The sequence below is a fragment of the Varanus komodoensis genome, unplaced genomic scaffold, assembly GCF_004798865.1.
Source record: "Varanus komodoensis strain SLA01 unplaced genomic scaffold, ASM479886v1 scaffold11, whole genome shotgun sequence".
In the NCBI taxonomy this organism is placed as follows: domain Eukaryota; kingdom Metazoa; phylum Chordata; class Lepidosauria; order Squamata; family Varanidae; genus Varanus; species Varanus komodoensis.
In genome coordinates this window covers 34089529-34110735 of record NW_025335317.1, presented here as the reverse complement: position 1 = coordinate 34110735, position 21207 = coordinate 34089529, and the positions used below count along the sequence as shown (strand labels likewise).

The 21207-nt window shown below is 42.4% G+C and overlaps 2 protein-coding genes across 3 annotated transcripts in view; one reads left to right on the top strand and one right to left on the bottom strand.

Annotated features, from left to right (window-relative positions):
* The window catches only part of LRRC59 (leucine rich repeat containing 59), a 28412-nt gene extending 18864 nt beyond the window's left edge, over positions 1 to 9548 (bottom strand). Inside the window, exon 1 of one of the 2 annotated variants that reach the window (XM_044420003.1) lies at positions 9455 to 9548. The gene's annotated coding sequence lies outside the window, so the exon portion shown is untranslated. The remainder of the gene's footprint in view (positions 1 to 9454) is intronic. The other variant, XM_044420001.1, reaches the window with a different exon arrangement.
* A 328-nt stretch (positions 9549 to 9876) lies between these two features.
* ACSF2 (acyl-CoA synthetase family member 2) overlaps positions 9877 to 21207 on the top strand; it is a 63721-nt gene continuing 52390 nt past the window's right edge. Inside the window, exon 1 of the mRNA XM_044419998.1 lies at positions 9877 to 10142. Within this exon, the coding sequence (XP_044275933.1) occupies positions 10042 to 10142 (101 nt within the window). The 5' untranslated portion in view covers positions 9877 to 10041. The remainder of the gene's footprint in view (positions 10143 to 21207) is intronic.

Here is a 21207-nt window from a genome sequence, read left to right as displayed (position 1 = left end):
TATTTTGAAACAAAAAATGAATACACCAACACATAGGAAAGGAGGAAAAATAACACAAACAATAAATAAAGACGAACAATCAGAGAACCCACATTAGCACTGAAATGTACAAGCATCCTGATACAAGGTTGTGGATTGTCGTTTGTCTCCTGAGGCTGCATCTTCTTTGACTTGTACATGTCAATGTTTTCATGACTGTATACAATACTGAGAATTTTTACAATCAATCAGACAAGCTTGGAGTAGCTGAGGATTTGTTGTTGTTGTTAGATGCCATCAGGTCATCTCTAATGAATGGTGACCCTGTGAATGACTCCCCCCCCCCCACCCAAATGTCCTTTCTTTGACAATCCTGCTCAATTCTTGTAAACTCAAGGGTGTGGCTTCCTTTATGGAACTGATCAGCAACAAATATGTATTAGCAGAATTAAAAAGGTACATATAGAATCATAGAAAAGCAGAGTTGAAAGGGGCCAAGAAAGGCCATTGGGTCCAACTCCATGCTGTTGCAGGACACCAAATTATTCCATCCTACTCAGATGGCTGTCCAGATTATTTTGGAATGTCTCTAGTGTGGGAGAGCCCATGACCTCTCTAGGCAACTGGTTCCACTGCTGTATTGTTCTGACAGTGAGAAAACTTCTGATTTCTAGCCTGAATCTGGTTTGCTGCAACCTGAGTTGCTTATGCATGATAAGAGATCTTGTCTTTCTTCTTTGTGACAGCCTTTCAGGTACTTGCAGAGTGCTATCATATTCCCACTTCAGTCTTCTCTTCTCTAAGCTGAACATACCCAGTCTCTCCTCATAGGGCAATGTTTCCAAACCCAGAATCATCTCTGTTGATTTCCTCTGAACTCTTTCCAGTTTTTCTGCATCTTTCCTAAATATTGGTGTCCAGAACTAGACACAGTATTCTAGATGAGACTTGATTAATGTAGAGTTTTGAGGAATTACTACTTTGTGTGATTTGGAAATGACACTTATATTAATCCAAAATAGCATGTGCCCTTTTTGTGACTACAATGCATTGTTTTGGCTCATCTTTGGCCTTTTGTCCACAATAGCTCCAAGTTATTTATCTTTGCAGAGCCAAGTATTCCTTGTCTTGTATTGATGCATCTGATTTCTTTTTCCTACATGGAGGACTTGGCATTCGTCCTTGTTGAATCTCATTCTGTTGCTTTCAGCCCAGCGTCCAAGCTTATCTAGATTGCCCTGAATATTTATTCTGTCTTTCGGGGTGTTAGCTATTCCACACAATTTTGTATCACCTGCAAATTTGATTATCTTTCCTTGTACTTCCTCATCTAGATTATTAATAAAGATGTTGAGGCCTAAAATTGGACTCTGTGGCACCCCACTATTACCTTTTTTGATTTTGAGAAGGTGCCATTGATGAGCATTCTTTCCATCCACTTTAGCAGCCAATTTTGGATCCACCTAATATTTGTTCTATCTAGCCTACTCTTTGCTAGTTTGCTTAACAGGATGTCATGGGACACTATGTTGAAAGCTTTGCTAAAGTCAAGATAGATTATGTCCACATTGTTTTCATTGTCCATTTAGGAGGTTACTCAGTAAAGAATGAGATTAAATTAGTCTAACAGTTAGTCATGATAAATCCATGTTGGCTTTTATTAATCACTAATAACTATGCAAACATTGGATTGTATTATGTGCAAAATACTCTAAATGATTAAGAATTGTTAAAGCATCAAAATGTAACCTACCTCAGATATATGCTGAACCATGAAACCAAGTATTTATCATAAAAGTAATAAATTTGGGCCTTGGGACAGATCAAATAGACATGGTACAAAATTGCTTGATGAGCATTATTACATTTCTAATATTATGCACATTTTCCTGGGAGTAAATTAGCTAGCAAGTTGTCATATATTGTCTTGAACCATAAATACATTTCCCTGATAGATTTTTGTCAGTCTTTGAAAAATACAATACCCAAAAGACCTATATTTTAAGGATAATTCTGGACATCAGATAAGATTAAGATGCACTAAGCATGCATGTGTTTTTATAAGTAGCACAAGGGGAACTGGATTGCCTTCAGTAAGAGTGAATTGCATAATTCCCAACATCTGAGGATAATTATTGCTTCCTAAAAGTAAAATACAGCTCATAAACCAGTTGTATAGGTATGCAGAAATGAGCAAAGTATTCACACAGAAAATTTATGCTAGTATCTATATGATACATATAGATTTCATTTTAGGTGTGCTAACCGGAAATTTATGGAGGTGATTATAACGTGAAACAGGCATCCTGGTTCCCCTGGGTCAAGAAAGGGATGAGTTCAACTCTTAAATGTTCTAATTTTTGGTGCCAACTCAGTGAGAATCCAATCCCTGGGTCTCAGGGTAATGCATTCCCTTTGTGATGTACTTTTGGGAGTTATCAGAATTACAGACTCAAGGATGCTGCAGATGGCAGCGCTAAATCACTAATGACCAGCAGCTGGAGCAAATAGGTGGCATCAAAGGATGGACCATCTCCCCGTGAGTCAGTTTGTCCACTGTGGGGAGAATAAAGGTTGGGGAACAGAGAAGCATTTGTTCCTCTCCAGGCATTCCAACCTGTGGCCTGTTTTCCCGCCTGAAGAGTCCTGTGATGCCCTGCATGCCACGGCCCTACAGAAGGTAAATATTCTGTGTATAGATTAGAGGAGGTTTAGCTTTGTTGTTTTTGGGCCTCAGTGATACAACACAACCCCAGGACTGGGGTCAGGGTGCTTGGTTGCCTAGATCTGTAAAACTGCTGCTTTCCAACTTCCCTCTCCTTCCCCATTTTACCCTGTTGTATCCATTGTACCCTAGTGTTTTATTCTCCTCCATTCCATGTTTTATCGTTCAATAAACTTGTTTTATTCCCTGTACTTGGGTAGTCATGTGCTAAATGCAATGTCTGGTCTGGGAATTGAAGGCTAGGGAATTTCTGGGTGGCGTTTGGGCCAGTTGTTGGAGGGGAATGGGGAATACCTGCCAGCTTTCTGTTACAGTGACTGATCACAAAGTGATCAAATCAGATATACACCACTGGCTGCAATGCATGTGCTAATTACACTGCACATACTATGTTTCTGACGTTCTCTTTCCATCCCCAGACTAATGTCTACTGCACTTTGATCTATATTATGACAGTACATAGAGGCAATTATCACATTTATAACTAGAACATTTATGTAAGCACTTTTCCTCCCATAACATTCAATGCTTTCCATGACTGAGTGCCAAACTTGAACCCTTAGAGTAGCGATGTCACTGTCAACGCTGCTTTAATATTATATTAGTATGTAGGAAAGTGGGATACTTTTAACCACAAGAAAGAAGAGTTTTGATATATTGTCTCCTCCTTGTTTATTTTGAAGTTGCACTTTGTATGCATGCTTCAGCTTGCAATGAGCTTCCATGGGCTCCCCACTTTGTGGGAGATGCACCCCGGAGACAAGAGACATAAGAATTTGCTTTTCTCTTCAGCAGACTGAAACTAGGAGTCCTGGTACCACTTAGCACTTTGTTGCTGTAAGTGCTTTGTAACTTTCTTGAATTTAGAATATGCAAAGTATTCTCCGTGTTTTGGAATTCATGTTGGCTGGACTTCTGACCATTAGAAGTCCAAAACAACTGGAGATTTACTGTCTGTCCACCCTTGCTATATCGAATCTCTAGGTTCAGAGGTCGTAGCTACAGAATTCTGGCAGAATTCCCCTCTAATATCAGTAATATCAGGCTATGGTACCCATGACCTGCTCATGGACTTCCCACTGCGGTATCTGATTGGCTACTGTGGGAAGAAGGATGTTAGGCTGGTCTGGTCCAGCAGGGCCTTTCTTCTGTATGTATGGTCAAAAATTCACCTGCACACACACAGAGAGCTATTCAAATGACAGATGTTAGCAGATTTGAGGTCAGAGGATAAGGTATAACAGAAATGTATGTGACAAGGTGATATTTAAAATGACTTAAAGTGTATCCTTCATAATCTAATTCTGAAACTATTTCAAAAGTCAAACTCCAAGTTTTTAATTCAGTCTTGACTCAGACATGGGGCAAGGTTGCCTTATACCAGGGGTCCCCAACCTGCAGCCTGAGGGCCATATGTGGCCCCTAGGCTCTTTTCTACACAGCCCTCCAACCTGCTTGTTTACTGTGACCTCCCTCAAGGTGTTTTCTCTCAGACCCACACTGTTCTTCCTGCCACAAGCGCACCATCTACTGTTGTTTTTCCTGTCCCTTTCTTGCAAAAAACACAATAGCGAGATTGTTTCTTCTGGTCTCCATGGTTCCTTCTGTCAGCCCTCTCTTGGTCTTATCCTCCATACTAGCATTTTGGCCATTCTGTGCTTCGCTAGCCAGCAGTGCTCAGGTACCTATACCACTCAGCTCTTTTACTCCCACTATTCATGTATTACCATGTCGAAGACTATATGTGTATAAGGAAGGATAAAGCAGGGTACTGGAGATACCTAGCCTGCTTTTGCAAAAAGGCTGAAAAGGGAGAGCAAAAGGCCTGGTATTTTTGCAAAAATGATACAAAGAGTTTTGCATTCTGAAAATTTCTAGAGGGTCCACCCATCAAATGGCTTCCAAGGTTACCTGTGAGGTTGCTGCTTCAAGCAAAAGTGTTCTTCCTTCCTCAACAAGAGCTGGTTGGTGTGACTTTTTGCCTTGCTTGCTTTTGCCTCTCTTCCCCCACCCACTCCTACTAGGAGTCTTCTGTGATTGCAGGAGCCCATGAGTGGCCCCTCGGGTTGAGAGGGAAGGAGGACTCTCTTAGGAGGAAAGCTTATGGGATTCCCCTTCCCACATCCTCCTGCAGCCAAGTTCCCTTCCCCCTGGCTGCCGTTTTGCTTCTGCTTCTCGTGATTGAGGCTTGGCTAACAGGCAGTGATGTGGATCTGCATATAATCTGAAGGCAACTGAATTGGTGTATCATCTGCTTCAAGTGGGAGGCTGCCCTTTCATTCAGTCTTTCTCTCTACTGTTGGAGTTGCCCTAATAAAAGTTACGAGTTTTATACTTTAGAACAGTGGTTACTGGGGCAAATAGACAAAAGGGTATACCGGGAGGAGGAGGCTTGTTGCAGAAGGATTCTTCACAAAGCTAAGGCTGATTACGAGCTGTGACTTGCCAAGAATATCAAGAGCAACAAAAAGGGCTTCTTTCAGCATGTAAATAGGAAGAGGAAGGGGAGACAAGTGGTAGGACCACCAAATATGGAAGGAGATCCAGTGACTGATACGAGTGAACAGGCACAGATGCTAAATGACTATTTTGCCTCTGTGTTTTCCCCAAAGCATGATGGGGGAGATCCACATAGGAGATTAGATGAGGCTGGGGACTTAGGGGGGCAGATTAGAGTCACCCACCCTCCTCAGGGCATTGGACATAACAAAGGCACCAGGCCCTGACAGGTTACACCCGAGAGTACTTAGAGAGTTGACAAGGGTTCTCTCACGCCCGCTGGCCTCCATTTTTGAGGCCTCATGGAGAACGGGTGAAGTTCCAGCGGACTGGAGGGTGGTGTCAGTGGTCTCAATTTTCAAAAAGGGTAGTAGAAGGGACATGGGGAATTACAGACCAGTTAGCCTTATGTCCACTGTAGGAAAAACAATGGAAAGTCTCATAATAGAGAGAGATCTAGTGATGCTAGATAGGGAAGGGAGGCTGGCAGCCACGCGACACGGCTCCTGCAAAAACAGGTCCTGCCAGACAAACCTTGTGGAATTCTATGACAAGGTTTCGAGATGGCTAGATGGAGGGGATGCACTGGATGTGGTTTACCTGGATTTCAGCAAGGCCTTTGATGAAGTGCCCCATGGTATCCTGGTTGAGAAACTGAGGAGTTTTGGGATACACCAAAGCACTGTCCGATGGATTAGGGCATGGTTGACTGACCGAAAGCAAAGGGTAATCATTTGTGGGGAATCATCAGGATGGTGGCCAGTGACAAGTGGGGTCCCTCAGGGCTCTGTCCTGGGGCTGATCCTGTTTAATCTTTTCATCAATGACATGGAAGAAGGGGTGAACAGTCTGCTGATCTAATTTGCAGACAATACTAAAACTGTGGCAGTGCCCACAACTGAGGAGCAGGTACTCCAGATCCAAAAGGATCTGGACAGACTATGGAAGTGGGCAAGAGACAACAGGATGGTGTTCAATGTGGGTAAGTGCAAGACCTTGGGCATAGGAAAAGGTGTCATAAGTACAGGATAGGGGACAAGTGGCTGGAGAGCAGCACTTGTGAAAGGGACCTCGGGGTGCTGGTTGACTGCAGGCTAAACATGAGTTATTCATGGCCTTATTCATGGTCAGTTTCAAAATTTTCTCCGAGATAGATGCAGAATACGGTGAAGTACCATGCAGGAGTCAGCTGGCTTAGCAGAGGCAAAGTCCTCAAGCATTTTTCAGCCTTTGTCATGAAGTTGGTGCCTTTCTCAAGGAGAAAGGAAAAGGTCAAGAAGTACTTTCTGACCCTTGATGGATTGTTTATTTGATTTCCTTAACTGATATCACAGAGCAACTGAACACATTGAATCTAAGGCTGCAGGGAAAAGGAAAGCTTGAGTGTGACATGCATTCTGAACTGGAAGTTTTTGAAGCAAAACGAAACATTTCTGTGAAATGAGTTAGGGAAAGTAACTTATCAAACTTCTAATGTGCAATGAACTAAAATTCGAGAAGGACTGGAGTTTACAATTCAATGTTGAAAGACACATCAAAGCACTGAATTTATTGCAGGTGGATTCCAGAACAGATTTCCTCTGTCATAAGCATGGAAGGGAAATGAGAATGTTTCAGAATCCAGAATTCTGAATTAGCAACAGAAGATGCAAAGTAACTTTTTTCCAGCTGGAACTAGTTGATTTGCAAACCAGTGCTAATCACATAGACATTTATAAAGAAAATAAGTCTGTTAGATTTCTTCTGTGCTTTACCTGATATATTTATCAACCTAAATAAATTTGCCACAGGCATGTTCACAGTTTTTGGCACCACATACATCTGTGAACAAAATTTTTCCAAGACAAACACGGTGAAATCCAAGTATAGGTCAAGACTTACAAATGAACATTAACATGGCATTTTAAGGGTGTTTGTCACAAACCTTGACTTGGATGTTAATGCCTTGGCTAACAGAAAACAGCCATAAAAATCACAGACTAGGCAAGCATGTACAGCTAGATAAAAGGATTCCACAGTAAAATACTGTTCAGAATGGATTGCATTCAAGTTAACATTTCTTCATTGATCTCTGAATGCTTATTTTTGATCTAAATTGGTAGGTTAATAATTTTGTTACTTTTTGATTTAGGATGTGGGCCTCTTTAGGCATTGGGTACTCCAATGTGGCCCCCATGTCTCAGAAGGTTGGGGACCACTGCCTTACATATAGTACTCTCCAGAGTACATTAAGTGGCATTACCTAGGCATGGTTAGTGGAGTAATAGGAGAGCTAGAGCTTAGTGGCAGAGTATCTGTTTTGCATGCAGATCAGGGTAGGATTGGGAAAACGTGTGCCTGAAACCCTGAAAAGCAACTGCCCAGTAAGTGTTCACAGTATTGAGCAAGATGCCCCCAAGGTGATCTGATTCATTCAGAGACAAATTCTTATGTCTAGGGGGAGGTCTTATAATATATGGAGGAACATATAACTGGAAGTGGCAAGCTACCACATTCCTTTGATTTCAGCCCCTGGAAAGGAAATCCATCTGCAGAGACAGTGTCTGTTGCTGAATTCAGAAGGCTGGATGTCTGCTTGGAGGATAGAACAGAAAACTTGGACAGGGGAGTTTGGCTGGCTGGCACCCCAAGTAACACATGCTGCTGTGTTTTGTTGCAGGTCTCATTGGTGAGATGCTAATAAATGCATTAGTCCAACTTGTACCTCAGTATACTGGCTGTCAGTAACCAGTTAGTAATATCATTACTTTACAATGAGCCTTGGGCCTTTCCTGAAAACAAGGAAGAGTATTGGGAAATATTTGCCTCAGTTACAAATAATGGAATATGAAATCTGTCACACTGATCCGCAATTAAGACTCGGAAATCAGTTTCTTGTCAGGGCAAACAGGTTTATTTACAATTGAATGCATGCATCCATGGGTGCCCAAAAGAGGAACACCCAATGCTACTTCCATTGGGGTTATATAGAATGCACAAAAGGGGAGTGACTACAACACACAGGAAGGTGATTGGATACTTTGATATGGGTAGGAAAGTGATTGGACACATGGCACAGCACCAGAAAGAAAAGTTACATTTCACTCTGATTAGAGACCTTTGACAGGCCTTCTAAATTAAAGTTACCTTGAACAGGCTGGCCAAGTTAAGCAAACATAAAGGTCACATGTGTGAACTTACAGGGTTAGGGAGGCACCCTGGCAAGCCTATAAAACACAAAGATAGCAATTGACAGTTACCCACTAATGGAGTGGGGTCATTTGGTCTTCACCACCAGACACTGAGGCACCCTTTGTGATCTGTTTAGGGCAAGGCAGTGAGGCCGGATGATAAGTCTTGTTTTTCTGTGTACAAATCTAATGGGAGCCCTTTTTATTTCTCCCAGTGTTCATGCTAATGAAAAAAGATGGAGACTGAGAATTGTAGAGACTGAAAGCTTCTATCAAGGTATAGTTCCTTGCACCTCAGAAAGTTTTCTTTTTCCCTCCTAGTGAGAAGCTTCTTGCCCAAACCTATACCTTTCGCTTAGGCAGTGCTTTTTTTGTAAAAAAAAAAAAAGTGCCAGAACTCACATCTTGGTCACACTTTTAAAGCCAGTCACTCTACACACACACAAACATAATGGTCGCCGCCGGGCAGTAAGCACTCACTATCGGCACGGACACAAAAGCAGCCCGCAGGCACTAATGTTAACGATGTTTGCTGCTGAACTGCTACACCGACAGGCGATTCAAAATCACTTCGTAAAATCCATCGGGAAAAAAGGTGCCGGAAAAAGGTGCCGTTCCGGTGCGTTCTATACAAAAAAAGCCCTGCGCTTAGGACAGCCTTTCTCAAGCTGCTGCCATGATCTTAAGCAGTGGCCTTGTTAGCTGGGAATGATGGAGATGTAGTTGTAGTCCAACACACCTCTAGGGTACCTAGTTGGGGAATATTGAGTTGGGGGCCAAATATCTATCTATCCATCTATTATTGTTATTTTTAAAGTCTCATCCCCGTGCTCTCCCCTTCAGCGCTGTGGGACTGGGGTGGGGCGAGGGTATCGAATTTTACCGCCATTTCTTCAAGCCCGTCAAGGGCGGGCGGACCCTCCTTATCCTCTGGCGCACTTCGTGGCGCTCCCTCGCTTGAAGTCTCTTGTCTGCTGCGTGAGATAAGATGAGGGGTGGAACCAAGCACCGTGCAGACAAAGGCCCTCATGCGCCTGAATATTTGCTTGCAAAAATCACACGCGCGCGCACGCACACTCACATTTGGGTTCAAACGTGAAGGAGTAAGACTTAAGACAGTGAATGAGACGCCGTGGCGGCTGCATTCCCTCGTCGCCCCGTGCCCCTCGGCCCACCCGCCGGCACGGCAAGAGGCGCCTTCGGTCGCTGCGGCCCTCCGGGAGCGACGGCTGCGACCCGGGGCAGCGCGGGAAAGAGTCCGGGGCAGGAGAAAGGGGCGCGGGGGGAAGGAGCCCAGCCCGCGCGTCTCTCCTTGCAGCCCCGTCCTCCCCCCGAGAGACGCGGCGGCCCCGCAGCGCGCGGGAGGGAGCGGAGCGGAGCGGAGCGGAGCGGGGCGCTCCCACGTACGGGGCTCGCCTTCCCCGCCCACGCTCCCTTCCCTCTCGCTGACGCGGCGCGGCGGCCAAGAAGTCGCTGTCGCCCCGCACGGCAAGCACTGGCAGCAGCGCCACCCCTTCCCAGCCTCCTCCTCCCGCCCGGCTCCGAGGGTGTCCGCGCCGCTCCCGGCTGGCTCTCTTGCCCTGCTGGAGCAAGCGAAAGTTGCAGGTCCCGCGCTGCTGGAAGGCGTGGAGGAGCTGCCGCTGCACCGCCGCCCCGCTGGGAACGCACATGGCTTCTGCCGCCGCTGCCCCGCTGAAGAGAGCCGCCCGGGAGGCTTTGGCGGCGCTGCTGGGGACTCGGACGGGTCTCCGAGGCGTTCATCGGGTCAGGTACGGCACCCCGGCGGCGGCGGCGGCGCCGGGCGAATTAGGCGCAGGGCAAGGAAATCTGAGGACAGCCAGCGACGGAGGCGGGGCAGGAAGCCAAGTGAAGTTCAAGAAAGGGTGCGAGGTCACAGCAGCAGGGGCCAGGTGACCTGGGGCCCTACACTTGGCTAGTAGGGGAGTGAGCCCTGCGGTGGGCGGGCCGGTGAGGATGCGATTTCAGGGAGGATTTACCGAAGAATTTGGAATGAAAAGGTTTGGGGGATGGAAGGAATAAGGCGAAAGCTCGGATTGCATTCAAGAAGGATATATCAAATGATGGATATATTTGGACCAAGATTTGGGAATGTATGGCAGCTGTCAAGGGGCCATTATTTAAGGGGTGGGTTAGTGCAGAGCAGTCCAGCTGAATTATCTCAAAGTTAGGAACATTCCTTAATCTTTGCCCCTGTCCTCATTCTAATCATCTGAAGAACACCCTCACAGTTAGTTGTAAAAGTGATCCAATACATTTGAGCATCTTGGGCTTTAATCTGCACTTCAGTCCTTTAGATAACTGTCTGAATTTTCTCTCGCCCCTCCATTTTGTTTATATTTCACAGTCAGTGGCAATAAGGAGTTTCTAGAACCAGAACTTCCCAGAAAATATAAAACTTACTACTGAAAGGCAGGGGGTTCTCAATTTGGGACAATGAGCAGAGAACAAGAATTCTTTCAGATGGACTGCTGGGGAATGCAAGCAAAAGACTCTGAAGGCATAATCTACGTCTGTTTAGATATGGCTGGCAGGGCAATGCTTAGAGTTGTAGGACATATTTCTGCCTAAACGAGCATAGCCTGTTCCTTGAGCAACTTCTCAACAATCTTCACATGACTGCTTTCTGCTCCATTGAAAAGAAAACATTCTGTGGAGGTGTAAATTTTCATTTCAGTGACTGCTTCATTATCTATGATCCCAGCAGTGGCTGTTGCTTCGAAGATCCTTTGTTCGTTAGCAGGCAGCCCAGTTCTGCAAATACAAGTCAGTCTGAACGCGGCTGAAACAAACTGGGCACCACCTGTATTAGCTCAAACACAGGGACAGCTTGAGTTATTCCTTCACCGGACTGGTGCAAGCATTTGACAGCAGGAAGCAGTTGCATCCTGGTGGTTCTTTTGTGCTGTGCATAATCTCATTGTTAAGAACAGATGGAACTTTGATGGTATGAAATGTGAGCTGGCTGTCTTTATTTGGCTTGCAATTCAGGATAGTAGGGCATTGGTCAGGAAGTGCCAGACAATCATTGCAGGCCCAAGCCATATTAGTACAGTACTATTTCAGTTTGTGCATAAAGGAGGGTAGAAATTGGATTATCTGGGTCACATAGGCCCTTTTATGAATTCAGGGCATAATACTTCTCTCTTCCCAGGGCATAATACTTCTCTGGCTTTACTCCTTTCTGATTTCCATAGGAACAGTATTGTACTGAGCTGAAAAAACTTAGATTGAATCAACAGATGCAGAGGGAATATTGAGACCAACCAAGTTAAATTGATGGTTATGCCTTAATTGTTAAAATAATGCCATTCTTTCATCTGAATTTAATTACTTCCTTTTGAAAACCAATGGAAGTTGCTAATTATGATGCTTGACCAACTTTTCTTGCAAGCACTAAACTAAATTTTCCAGGCAGGCTCTTTTATTTGTAAGCTCAATTGCCATTTTCACATGCCTTAAAAATTGTGTTTGTACCTTTTGTATCCTGCATCTGCAGCAAGGGCCCTCCCCTTGCAGTGCTGTTGGTATTCAAGATTTTTTTGGCAAAATACTTTTCACGGAATGCATGTTGTTTTTGACCAGAAATTGTATTAGCAAATAAGCTCACTGTTTTTGATTGTTGAACCGTATAGCAGATACAACTGAAAGGTACCAGGAAGCCTGCGGTTTGGTTGATTTCCTTCTTCCTTTATATTTTTGTTACTTCCTTTAAGCCTTTGGGGTGAGATAATAATGCAAATCTGGGTTACAGGATCAGAGCAAACTCATTCAGTAGCCCAACATTGTGCTTTAAAGACTTTGCTAAACTGTTCCCCCACTCCTGCACAGTACACGGAATAATCAGGACTGCTCGTAAAATATGCCATGCTTACTAATAGCACTTCTTATTACCTTGCCTTCCTTATCCCAGTTTGTTATTCTACTGCAGATTCCACTGCCCCCAAAGTATGTCACTCTTGTCATGGGAATTGCTAGCATAAACCTTGATTCAAGTAAGTGTAAGGGTTAATTAAGCTATGTACTTAGGAAGCAAAAGCTAGGCCACAGAAAAGGGAAAAGATATAATTCACTTTGATTGTGCAATATAGTCAGTACAAGTAAACTTTTGCCCAGAAGGATGCTTGCTGACCACTATGATTTTAACCGCTAGCACAGAATAATGTCCAAACAATTAGGGTTCAATGGCAACCTAATGAACACTTTCAACAAAGGGGATGGCTAGTATTCAGATCTTCAGGCCAAAGCAAGACACAGGCCTTCTCCTGCTGGTTAGGAACTGAACAGACAGACTGATCTTGAAAACTGATCCAGAAACACCCCCCCACCCCTCCACTTTTGACCTTAAATGCCGCCTTGTCCTTAAATCAACATGAGTGAAGCCGACTGTGTTGATTCTTCACCCTTGCCTCTCCTGCCTTCACTTCTTCCTCCTTTCCTTGCATAACTATGTCACTCTGTTTCCTAAAAAGATTGAGAACTCATTCTCATTCTAACTTTTTTGGACAAATGTTATACTTGTCACATTGTACATCAGATAGATACCATATGCATACATGTCTTTTTCAGTCTCTGGATACTTACTACTTAGATGCTCTCAAGTTACTACTTAGAAGGCCATCTCTTTCTTCTTAACTGATATTTTACACTAAGAAAGAAGATGGAAAAAGCAGTAAGGAAACTCAAGTGGGAGCGCTTACAAATAGAAGAGGTTGTGATTTAGATCCCAGAAAGGCCCCCAATTTGCTGGAGCCACTTTAGGAGTGTGCAGGGAGTTGCATGCAAGACAGAGGTGGAGACAAAATGGGATCCAGTCCCTTGCCTGGAAGCACCACCTGATGAAAAACGGAAGAAGCCTCCATTTAAAATGGGGCAAAAGTCCTTGCATTGACTTCAGTTACTGTTCACTGGGAAAATACTTGTTTACTGGAGCTCCCAAATCAGCTGGTGTCAGTGTTCCCTCCGACTCCCCCTCCCTCTTACAGGTATCATACATCCCCTTTTCTTACAGTTCCTTTTGAGTTTTCTAAGCACACCACACTTTTTAATGCTGTCAGCATATCATAGGGAAGCGTTTCTTAGCTACAAGTCCCAGACTCTCAGGACATCACAGCAATATCTACAGCAAGCATAAACACAATATATTTCACACAGATTTGCAGGAGCAGTCAGTGGTTTCACTTCTGCCAAGCCATTAGTCTAAGTAGCTAAATTAGACCTATGCTTGTACTCTTAACCAACATTTACAGGAACACAGCCCCATAACACTTTAAAATCATTGCAGACCTCAAGAATGCTAAGGGGACTTGTCAACTGGTAAAACGAGAAGAGGACAAGATTTCAAAGCTAACGTTTCTCAGATCTAAAATGTTGCTATTTCGGAAAGGAAAGGAAAGGAAAGGAAAGGACTTTCTTCAGTAAGAAGAAAGATGGATGCTGCACTGGGAAAACATGGGAAAATTGCAAATGGATGACAATGGCACGTGGACTTCCCAAAGGGATGCTTCAACAAACCATGGTGATTCTGCAATAAATCCTCATCTGAAAGCAGCTCTGATACAAAGACTGGCCATTTGTTCCCTTCAGGGAAGGAAATTTTGGTAAACAGTTTTTCTTGCCTATTAAAATCCCCTCTCACAGACTACTAAAATGGCAGGAGGTTTGTTTTGTTTTGCATCTTGTTATCCTGTAGGAGAAATCTGGAACAGCAGGTGTAAACACTGTCATTTCAATTTTGTCAGAAAGAACATTTTTTCCCCTCTATGTTTCTGTCATCTTGATCTGCAACTGCAAGAGTTTGGTCACCGTGCCAAGTCCAAGTATTGCCAGTTACTAGTTGTTCCTCATGTCCAGGTCTCCATGGAAACTTCCAAAGAAGTATCCTGACCTTCTCATATTTGGCTTTCTAGGGGCTTGCACAAAAAATGACCCATGAGAATTTGTGATTGTTGAGCTGGGCAGCCCAAAGGGAGAACTTCCTTACTTTTTGCTAGGCAGAGTGAAAGTTCTTATAATTAATAGCTACAGTATTTACCCAGCCTTCCCTTTTCATCTGTAACATTGTAAACTAATCTCATGCCAACAAAAGAATCTAGGATTCCTGGCAGTTCATAATCTTACTGTTGCTAGGAAGAGAATGTTAGGTACTGGAGGAAAGAAGTTACAAAGGCAATAGAAACAAACATCCATTAATCTTTAGAACTGCATTTATTTATGCAGGATGATTCTGAAAGTTCATGGAAGATCCTGATACGTGTAGGATAAATAGCATTAAGTGAGGCACTGAGAATACATCAACTGAATGTTCAAATACTGTCAAGTCAAGAGTCAAAGCATAATCTTTTGGAACACAAACACACAGTAAAAATCAAGCTGACTACAAAAATGCCAGAGTACAGTTCCTGTTCTCATGGAAATTCAAGAGTACAGTACCTGATCGAATGGAGGAGAACCTTTTTCTCTGCAGCAAATGCAACAGACACTTAAAGCATAGAGTCATGCACATCGCACATGGCTTCTCTTCAGGGTGGTCCAGAAACTGCAGCTGGTACAATACAACACAGGGTGCCTTTTGACAGATACAGAAGCAACACAGCCAGTCAACTGGATCCATTACTTAGGTGATTTCAGGATCATTTAAAGGTGCTGATTTGTTGTTCACCTTGCCCTGAATCCATTAGCCTCTTAGGGGAAACGATTCAGGGCCTCTATTCCAGATTTGGTCCTTTCGGATGTTAGAACATCTGCATCAAGAAGAAGCTGGACCTTTTCTACAGTATCTTGCAGTGTTCTCCAGGAAATATTATGCGTGTGCTCTCCCTGCACTTACGTAACCATGCTCTCATCCATCAGACAGTGCATCGGTCTATCCCAAAAATCCTCAATTTCTCAACCAGGATATCATGGGGCACTTTGTCAAAGGCATTGCTGAAGTCCAGGTAAACCACATCCACCACATCCCCTCCATCTAGCCACTTCGAAACCACAAGGTTTGTCTGGCATGACGTGTTTTTGTGGAAGCTGTGTTGCATGGCTGCCAATCTCCCTTCCTTATTGAGGGCTACTAGATCTCTCACTATTATGAGCCTTTCCATTGTCTTTCCCACAATGAACCTGAGGCTAACCATCCTGTAATTCCCAATGTCCCTTCTACCACCACCCTCCAGTCCTCTGGACCCTCAATCGTTCTCCACAAGGCCTCAAAAATGGAGGCCAGCCGGTGTGAGAGAACCCCTGCTAACTCCCTAAGTACTCTCAGGTGTAACCCATCAGGGCCTGGAGCCTTTGTAACATCCAGTGTCCTGAGGAGCTCCTCAACCCCTAGGGGGATTACTCTAAGCTATTCCCCTAAATCCCCTGCGTCATACGATCCGCCATGTTTATTCCCCCCATCCTCCTCTGGGGAGAACACAGAGGCAAAATAGCCATCAAAATCAGTCACTGGATCCCCTTCCTCCTTATTTAGTGGTCCCCCTACCTGTCTGCCCTTCCTCTTGCTATTTACATGCTGATAGAAGCCCTTTTTGTTGTGCCTGACATTCTTTGCAAGTCTCAGCTCATAATCAGCCTTAGCCTTGCAAAGAATCCTTCTGCAACAGGTCTCCTCCTCCCAGTATACCCTTTGGTCTACTTGCCCCAGTGCTCATTTCCTATGGAGGTTCCTCTTACATCTAATCCCTCTTACCACTTCTCTTTGCATCCATGGCGGTATTGTCCTTCGCCTCCCCCCCATTGCTAACTAGCAGTATCATCAAGGCCTGTGTCTCTAAGACCTCCCTTTTTAGCACCATTCACCTCTCCTGAACTTCCTTGCCTTCTAGTACACTCTCCCACTAGACTTTCCCCAGTCTGGCCTTCAGTTGATCAAAGTTGGTCCTCATGAAGTCTCAGCTTCTAACAGTTAACCTGCTATTCATCCCCATTCCCCTGATCGCAAAGGATGGAGTGATCACTCACATCCAGAGCTCCCCTAATCTGTACCTCATTCATCAGGTCCTCCCTGTTGATCAAGGCCAAGTCAAGGATGTTCTCCCGCATCATCGTCACCTCCTGGACCCTCCCTCTATAGCATCTAGGAAGCAATATGACCTGAGTCTCCCAACTAATACCTGGGTGATTGAAATTTCCCATAATTACCATGTCCCTTCCCCAAGATATCCTTCGAATCTGGTCTATCAGGGTATTGTCCAGGGTCTCAAGATGAACATGTATAACTGGTTCTATACATTTGAGATAAGATCATAAATCAGGAAAAGTAATATAGGAAGCCGCCCTCACATGAAGGAAAAACAAATTGTTTAAGGTTAAAAGCAACTGTTGTGGATGGGAGAAATAACAAAAGATTCTTCCATCATTAGGAGCTAGATCCCTAATTTTAGCATACATTATCTAGAGTATGTAGTGGCTGGGAGATGCCTTGCTTGTGTCTCCAAAACTATAGTTAGTTGAATTTGTGTTCTAGCAAAGCAAGCATGGAAGTTTCTTCCTTTTTCATGCTTTGGAAGTCCATTTCCTAGGATTATAAAATTTCTACAGTAGACATATCTCTGCTGCAATTTTCTTTTAAAATAAGTCACTGGTTTATTTATCTAACCTGCCCAACAGTTTCCAGATAATAAAAGTTAAATCTGTTGAACATTAGCCTGCTCATTTATACCTTCCTCCATTTGCTCCCTCCTCTTCTTATCACCTTCATTCTAACATAGCACTTGTTTTTATGGCTTTAGCTTGAAATGTAATAAAAATAGATCATTGCTGCAATTGCACAAACAGGAGGATCGGGAGTATGCAATTTTGCCGGTCTGTATTGCCTAACTTTTCTGGCAGTGGAAGAAGAATGACACTCTCCTGAATTCTGTACTCAAGGCAGGCATGTATTGAATTTCAGAGAGTGGGACTGATTTGGAAGTGCATTCTTCCTTTTTGTATCAAGCACACTCTCTCCTGAATATCATCTGGCATGTTTGCAGCATGAGCCAGCCAAAAATTATGCTTGGATGCTCATGACAGAGCTAAGACATCCCCCAGAGCCCAGAACTGTTTCATAACTGTTAAAACATATTGCTAAAATGTGCATGCTTTATTTTTGTTGGTGTTTGTTTTGAATGCAAAGGATGAACAGACACAATAAATGCACATATGATCGGGAAAGCCAGTGCAGTGTAGTGGCCGAGAGTGCGGGACTGGGACTCGGGAGACCTGGGTTCTAGTCCCTGCTCAGCCATGGAGCTCACTGGGTGACTTTGGGCCAGGCACAGGCTCTCGGCCCAGCCTGCCTCACTGGGTTCTTTTTTGAGGATAAGACTGAGAGGAGGAGGAGAATGATGTGAGCTGCCTTAGAGTTCCTGGGAAGGAAAGAAGGCAGAATATAAATATAATACATAAATTAATTTTACTTATTTTTAAAGGCAGTCAGCATGCAGCAAGGGTCATGAGTGATGACAGGCCTAACATCTGATGTGATAGAAAATACAAATCATACAAATCATACATAGTGCTGGAAGGAGGCAAAGCTGGCACTGCTGAGGTTGATCATTAAATGACCTCCTAACCTCAGCAGTTTACTGCAGAGGTCAGTCTGGCTACTGGAAACTGGCTTTGATGGTTACAGTCGCAAGCTCTAGGTATAAAAGCAGCATTATAGATGGCCCATGTTGACCCCTCCCATTGCTGCCTGGAGAATACATTTTCAATATCAAAAGTCAGAGATAAAGAGGAATATTGTAAAAGAAAAAAAGCCAGTCTGATGTAATAGTTTGAGTATTAGCCTGGGCTTCTGGAGATCCAGTTTCTAGTTTTCACCCGGACATGACACTCATTGGGTAACTTGGGCCAGTTACTGACCTACTTCTCAGAGTTGTTGTGAGGAAAAACTGGAGAAGAGGAAGGCCATTTAAGCTGCCTTGGCTTTCTTGAGAGAGGAAAAAGGGATCGAAATGTAATAATCAGATAAAGGAGTGTGAATTGTAAAGAAGTGATTGCATCAGAGCTCTGAACTTGGGATCTAGTACTTTCAGTCCTACTACTATTGATTTCTGCTGAACTTATGGACATGAGACCAGGACAGGAACATTTGAAAGGTGTATTGGCAAATCTTTGAGCAGAGGAATTAACAGAAGAAAGAATAGAAAATAGGCTGATTCAGTTAGGGGGAAATTTTAGTCTGTGAAACTGTACATATTACCGAATATTTTTGCAATGTTTGGGATTACTTTCCTACATAATACTAAAATGTTTCTTCATGTCAAGTGTTGGTTGAACAGATGTAAAATATGTATTCAGTTTTAACATTGTTCTTCTCATTTTCCTTCCTCTATTAACAACCTTCAAGCTTATTCATAATGCATGAAAAGGGCTTCTTGCCTATGTAATGTTGTTGTTTTTTTTGCAGTACTTTTTTATTAAATTTTAAAACAGTACTAAAAACATCAATCATCACAAACATCGGAACTACTGAATCAGCCCCTTGCTACATATCTTTTAGCTTTCTGTAATCATATTCAGATCCATTTATGGAATCTTAAAAAACATTTTTAGATCTAAACCAAGTCCCGTTTTTCCAGCCAATTAAAAAAAAAAAGGTTCCAAATTTGATAGAAGTCACTATCTTCTTTCTCCTTCTGCACTAAGATCAGTCCATCCATTTCTTAGAGTCCCGTTTTCCTTGACCAATATTAAAAGAAAGAGTGTTCAAATTTGATAAAAGTCAATATCTTCTTTCTTCTTCGATAGTAGCTTCAATCTAACCAACTCTACACAATTCCAGATCTTTTCATTTTTCTAATATTAAACAGATAAACTCCTCATTATAATAGTTACAAATATGATCAAATACATTTTTTGCTTACTAGTATTCCAGTCTAATAGCCACTAAAAAGGAAAGTGAAAGAGAAGAAAAGTTCCAAGCTTAAAAAAAAACTAAAGACTTTTAACCCAATTTATGTTCACATGTCTAACATCCATTTAGCATCTTTAAGGAATATCTTATCTAACTTATTTAACAACAACAATTATCTATGTTATCTTTTAAACAAATTTTCTTTAAGCTAATTTATTAAAGTTTCATCTAGCTTACACTTCACTTAATCACATACAATTAACTCCTTATAAGAGTCCAGTTCCTTACAATCTTTAATATATCTCGCTTGTAAAAAAGAAATCTATTTAGTGCAGCTCCTCCTACTCCCATAATAGGCATTTTCTAGTATAGCAATTCAAAGACAAAAGAGTCATACAACTTAGCTTTTGGTCATTCATTTTTAAGATAAAAAAAGAAAAGAATCTCTCATTTTCCCTTATATCATCCACAAAGAAAAAAAGGGGGGGGGACTCCACTCCTATTCTTCTCCTTCTTAGTTCAGTTTAAATCTTATCTTATAATCTCTTCATAATTCAACACATTTAAATGTAGAAAAGCTTCCACAGTTAAAATCATATACCTTAGCCTTTCCATACCACAATAAACATGCCAACCCATTTATACCATTCGTTTTTAAGATTTCTTTTTTACACCTCTTCCAAACTGCTTTTGTTTTAATAGGGTTTGTTGAAAATCAATGTTTTTAAACTTTACATCTCCAGCCCATCTTTCTCCCCTTGGTGTTATTTGTTCAAAATCAACCCACTTCAAAGTCTGTATTTCAATTTTCACTATTTCTTGCTTTATCTTCAGTGATTGTAGCATTTGTTGTAGGTCAATATTTATTCCCAATGGCTGTGTTTTTTGCTGCAAATCAACCTTCACTGTTTCTTCTTCCTCAAAATCAATTTTAGTTAATTCAGGATCCATCCATCCTTCAAAAAAAATATTCCTTCCTTTAGTGGACAGATTTGTTTCTTTTTATCCACAGTTTCAAATTTTTCAAATACTTGTTGCATTTCTTGTATATTCTGTTCAGTTTTGGATTCTACATCAATCACTATCTCCTTAAAAGAAGCATCAAGCTTATCAAAGCCCTTTTTTTGTACAATTGAGAAGATTTCCTGTTATCTCAACATCACCTCTTGGGATATTTGTAAAATTGTTAAAGATTCTTGCATTTCCAAAAAAAATCTCTTTAGCTCTACCATCGTTGCAATAATTCCAATAGCCACAAAGTGGCAGCCAAGATCAGTTCCACTTTTATTTTCTCTAAATCACTAGGGGTCAGAAGGTTGGCAAGTTGCCAAATACTTTGGCAGAGGTCCTAGAAATTCAGGAGAGGAAATGGGAGATTCTTATATCCTTCCTCTTTTCTCCCTTTCCTCTTTTTTTTTTTTTTAATGCCAATTAACAACAGATAATAGTTTTTCCACAAGTAGTATTGCAAAAGGAAAATAGGAATGCTCATCCAAACAGTCGTCACATTAAAGAAGAAAGCATCCGACAATGTGAAAAATACCTGGCGAGTGTCCAGTTGATCTTGGCAGAAGTCCAAACAGATATCCAAAATGATCGATCAAAGCTTTGAACTCCTATCACGTAATTGCACCTTAAAAATTTAAACTAATTTTATACCCTTAGAGAGGTTAGAGGAAAAAGTCTTTTTCTTCGGCTTCAACTTGGACAAAAGCCTCAGCACTCTCTTATCTCAGTCGCCGCCTAAACATCCGAAGGGTTTTTCTTTTCTTAATGCCAAATTATAAACAAATGCAGCTTTTCCACGGGTAATATTGCGAAAGAAGTAAAAAAATATTTACTCAGCAGTTCCAATGCTTATCTAGCTAATAAAAATCCTAAGCTAATCTTCTAAGATGTCGAGAACTTGAAGGGGCTGAAACCACCCCCTGTGTTACTCGGTTGAGAAGTACCTGAATTGCTCTCAGCAGATAAGAGAT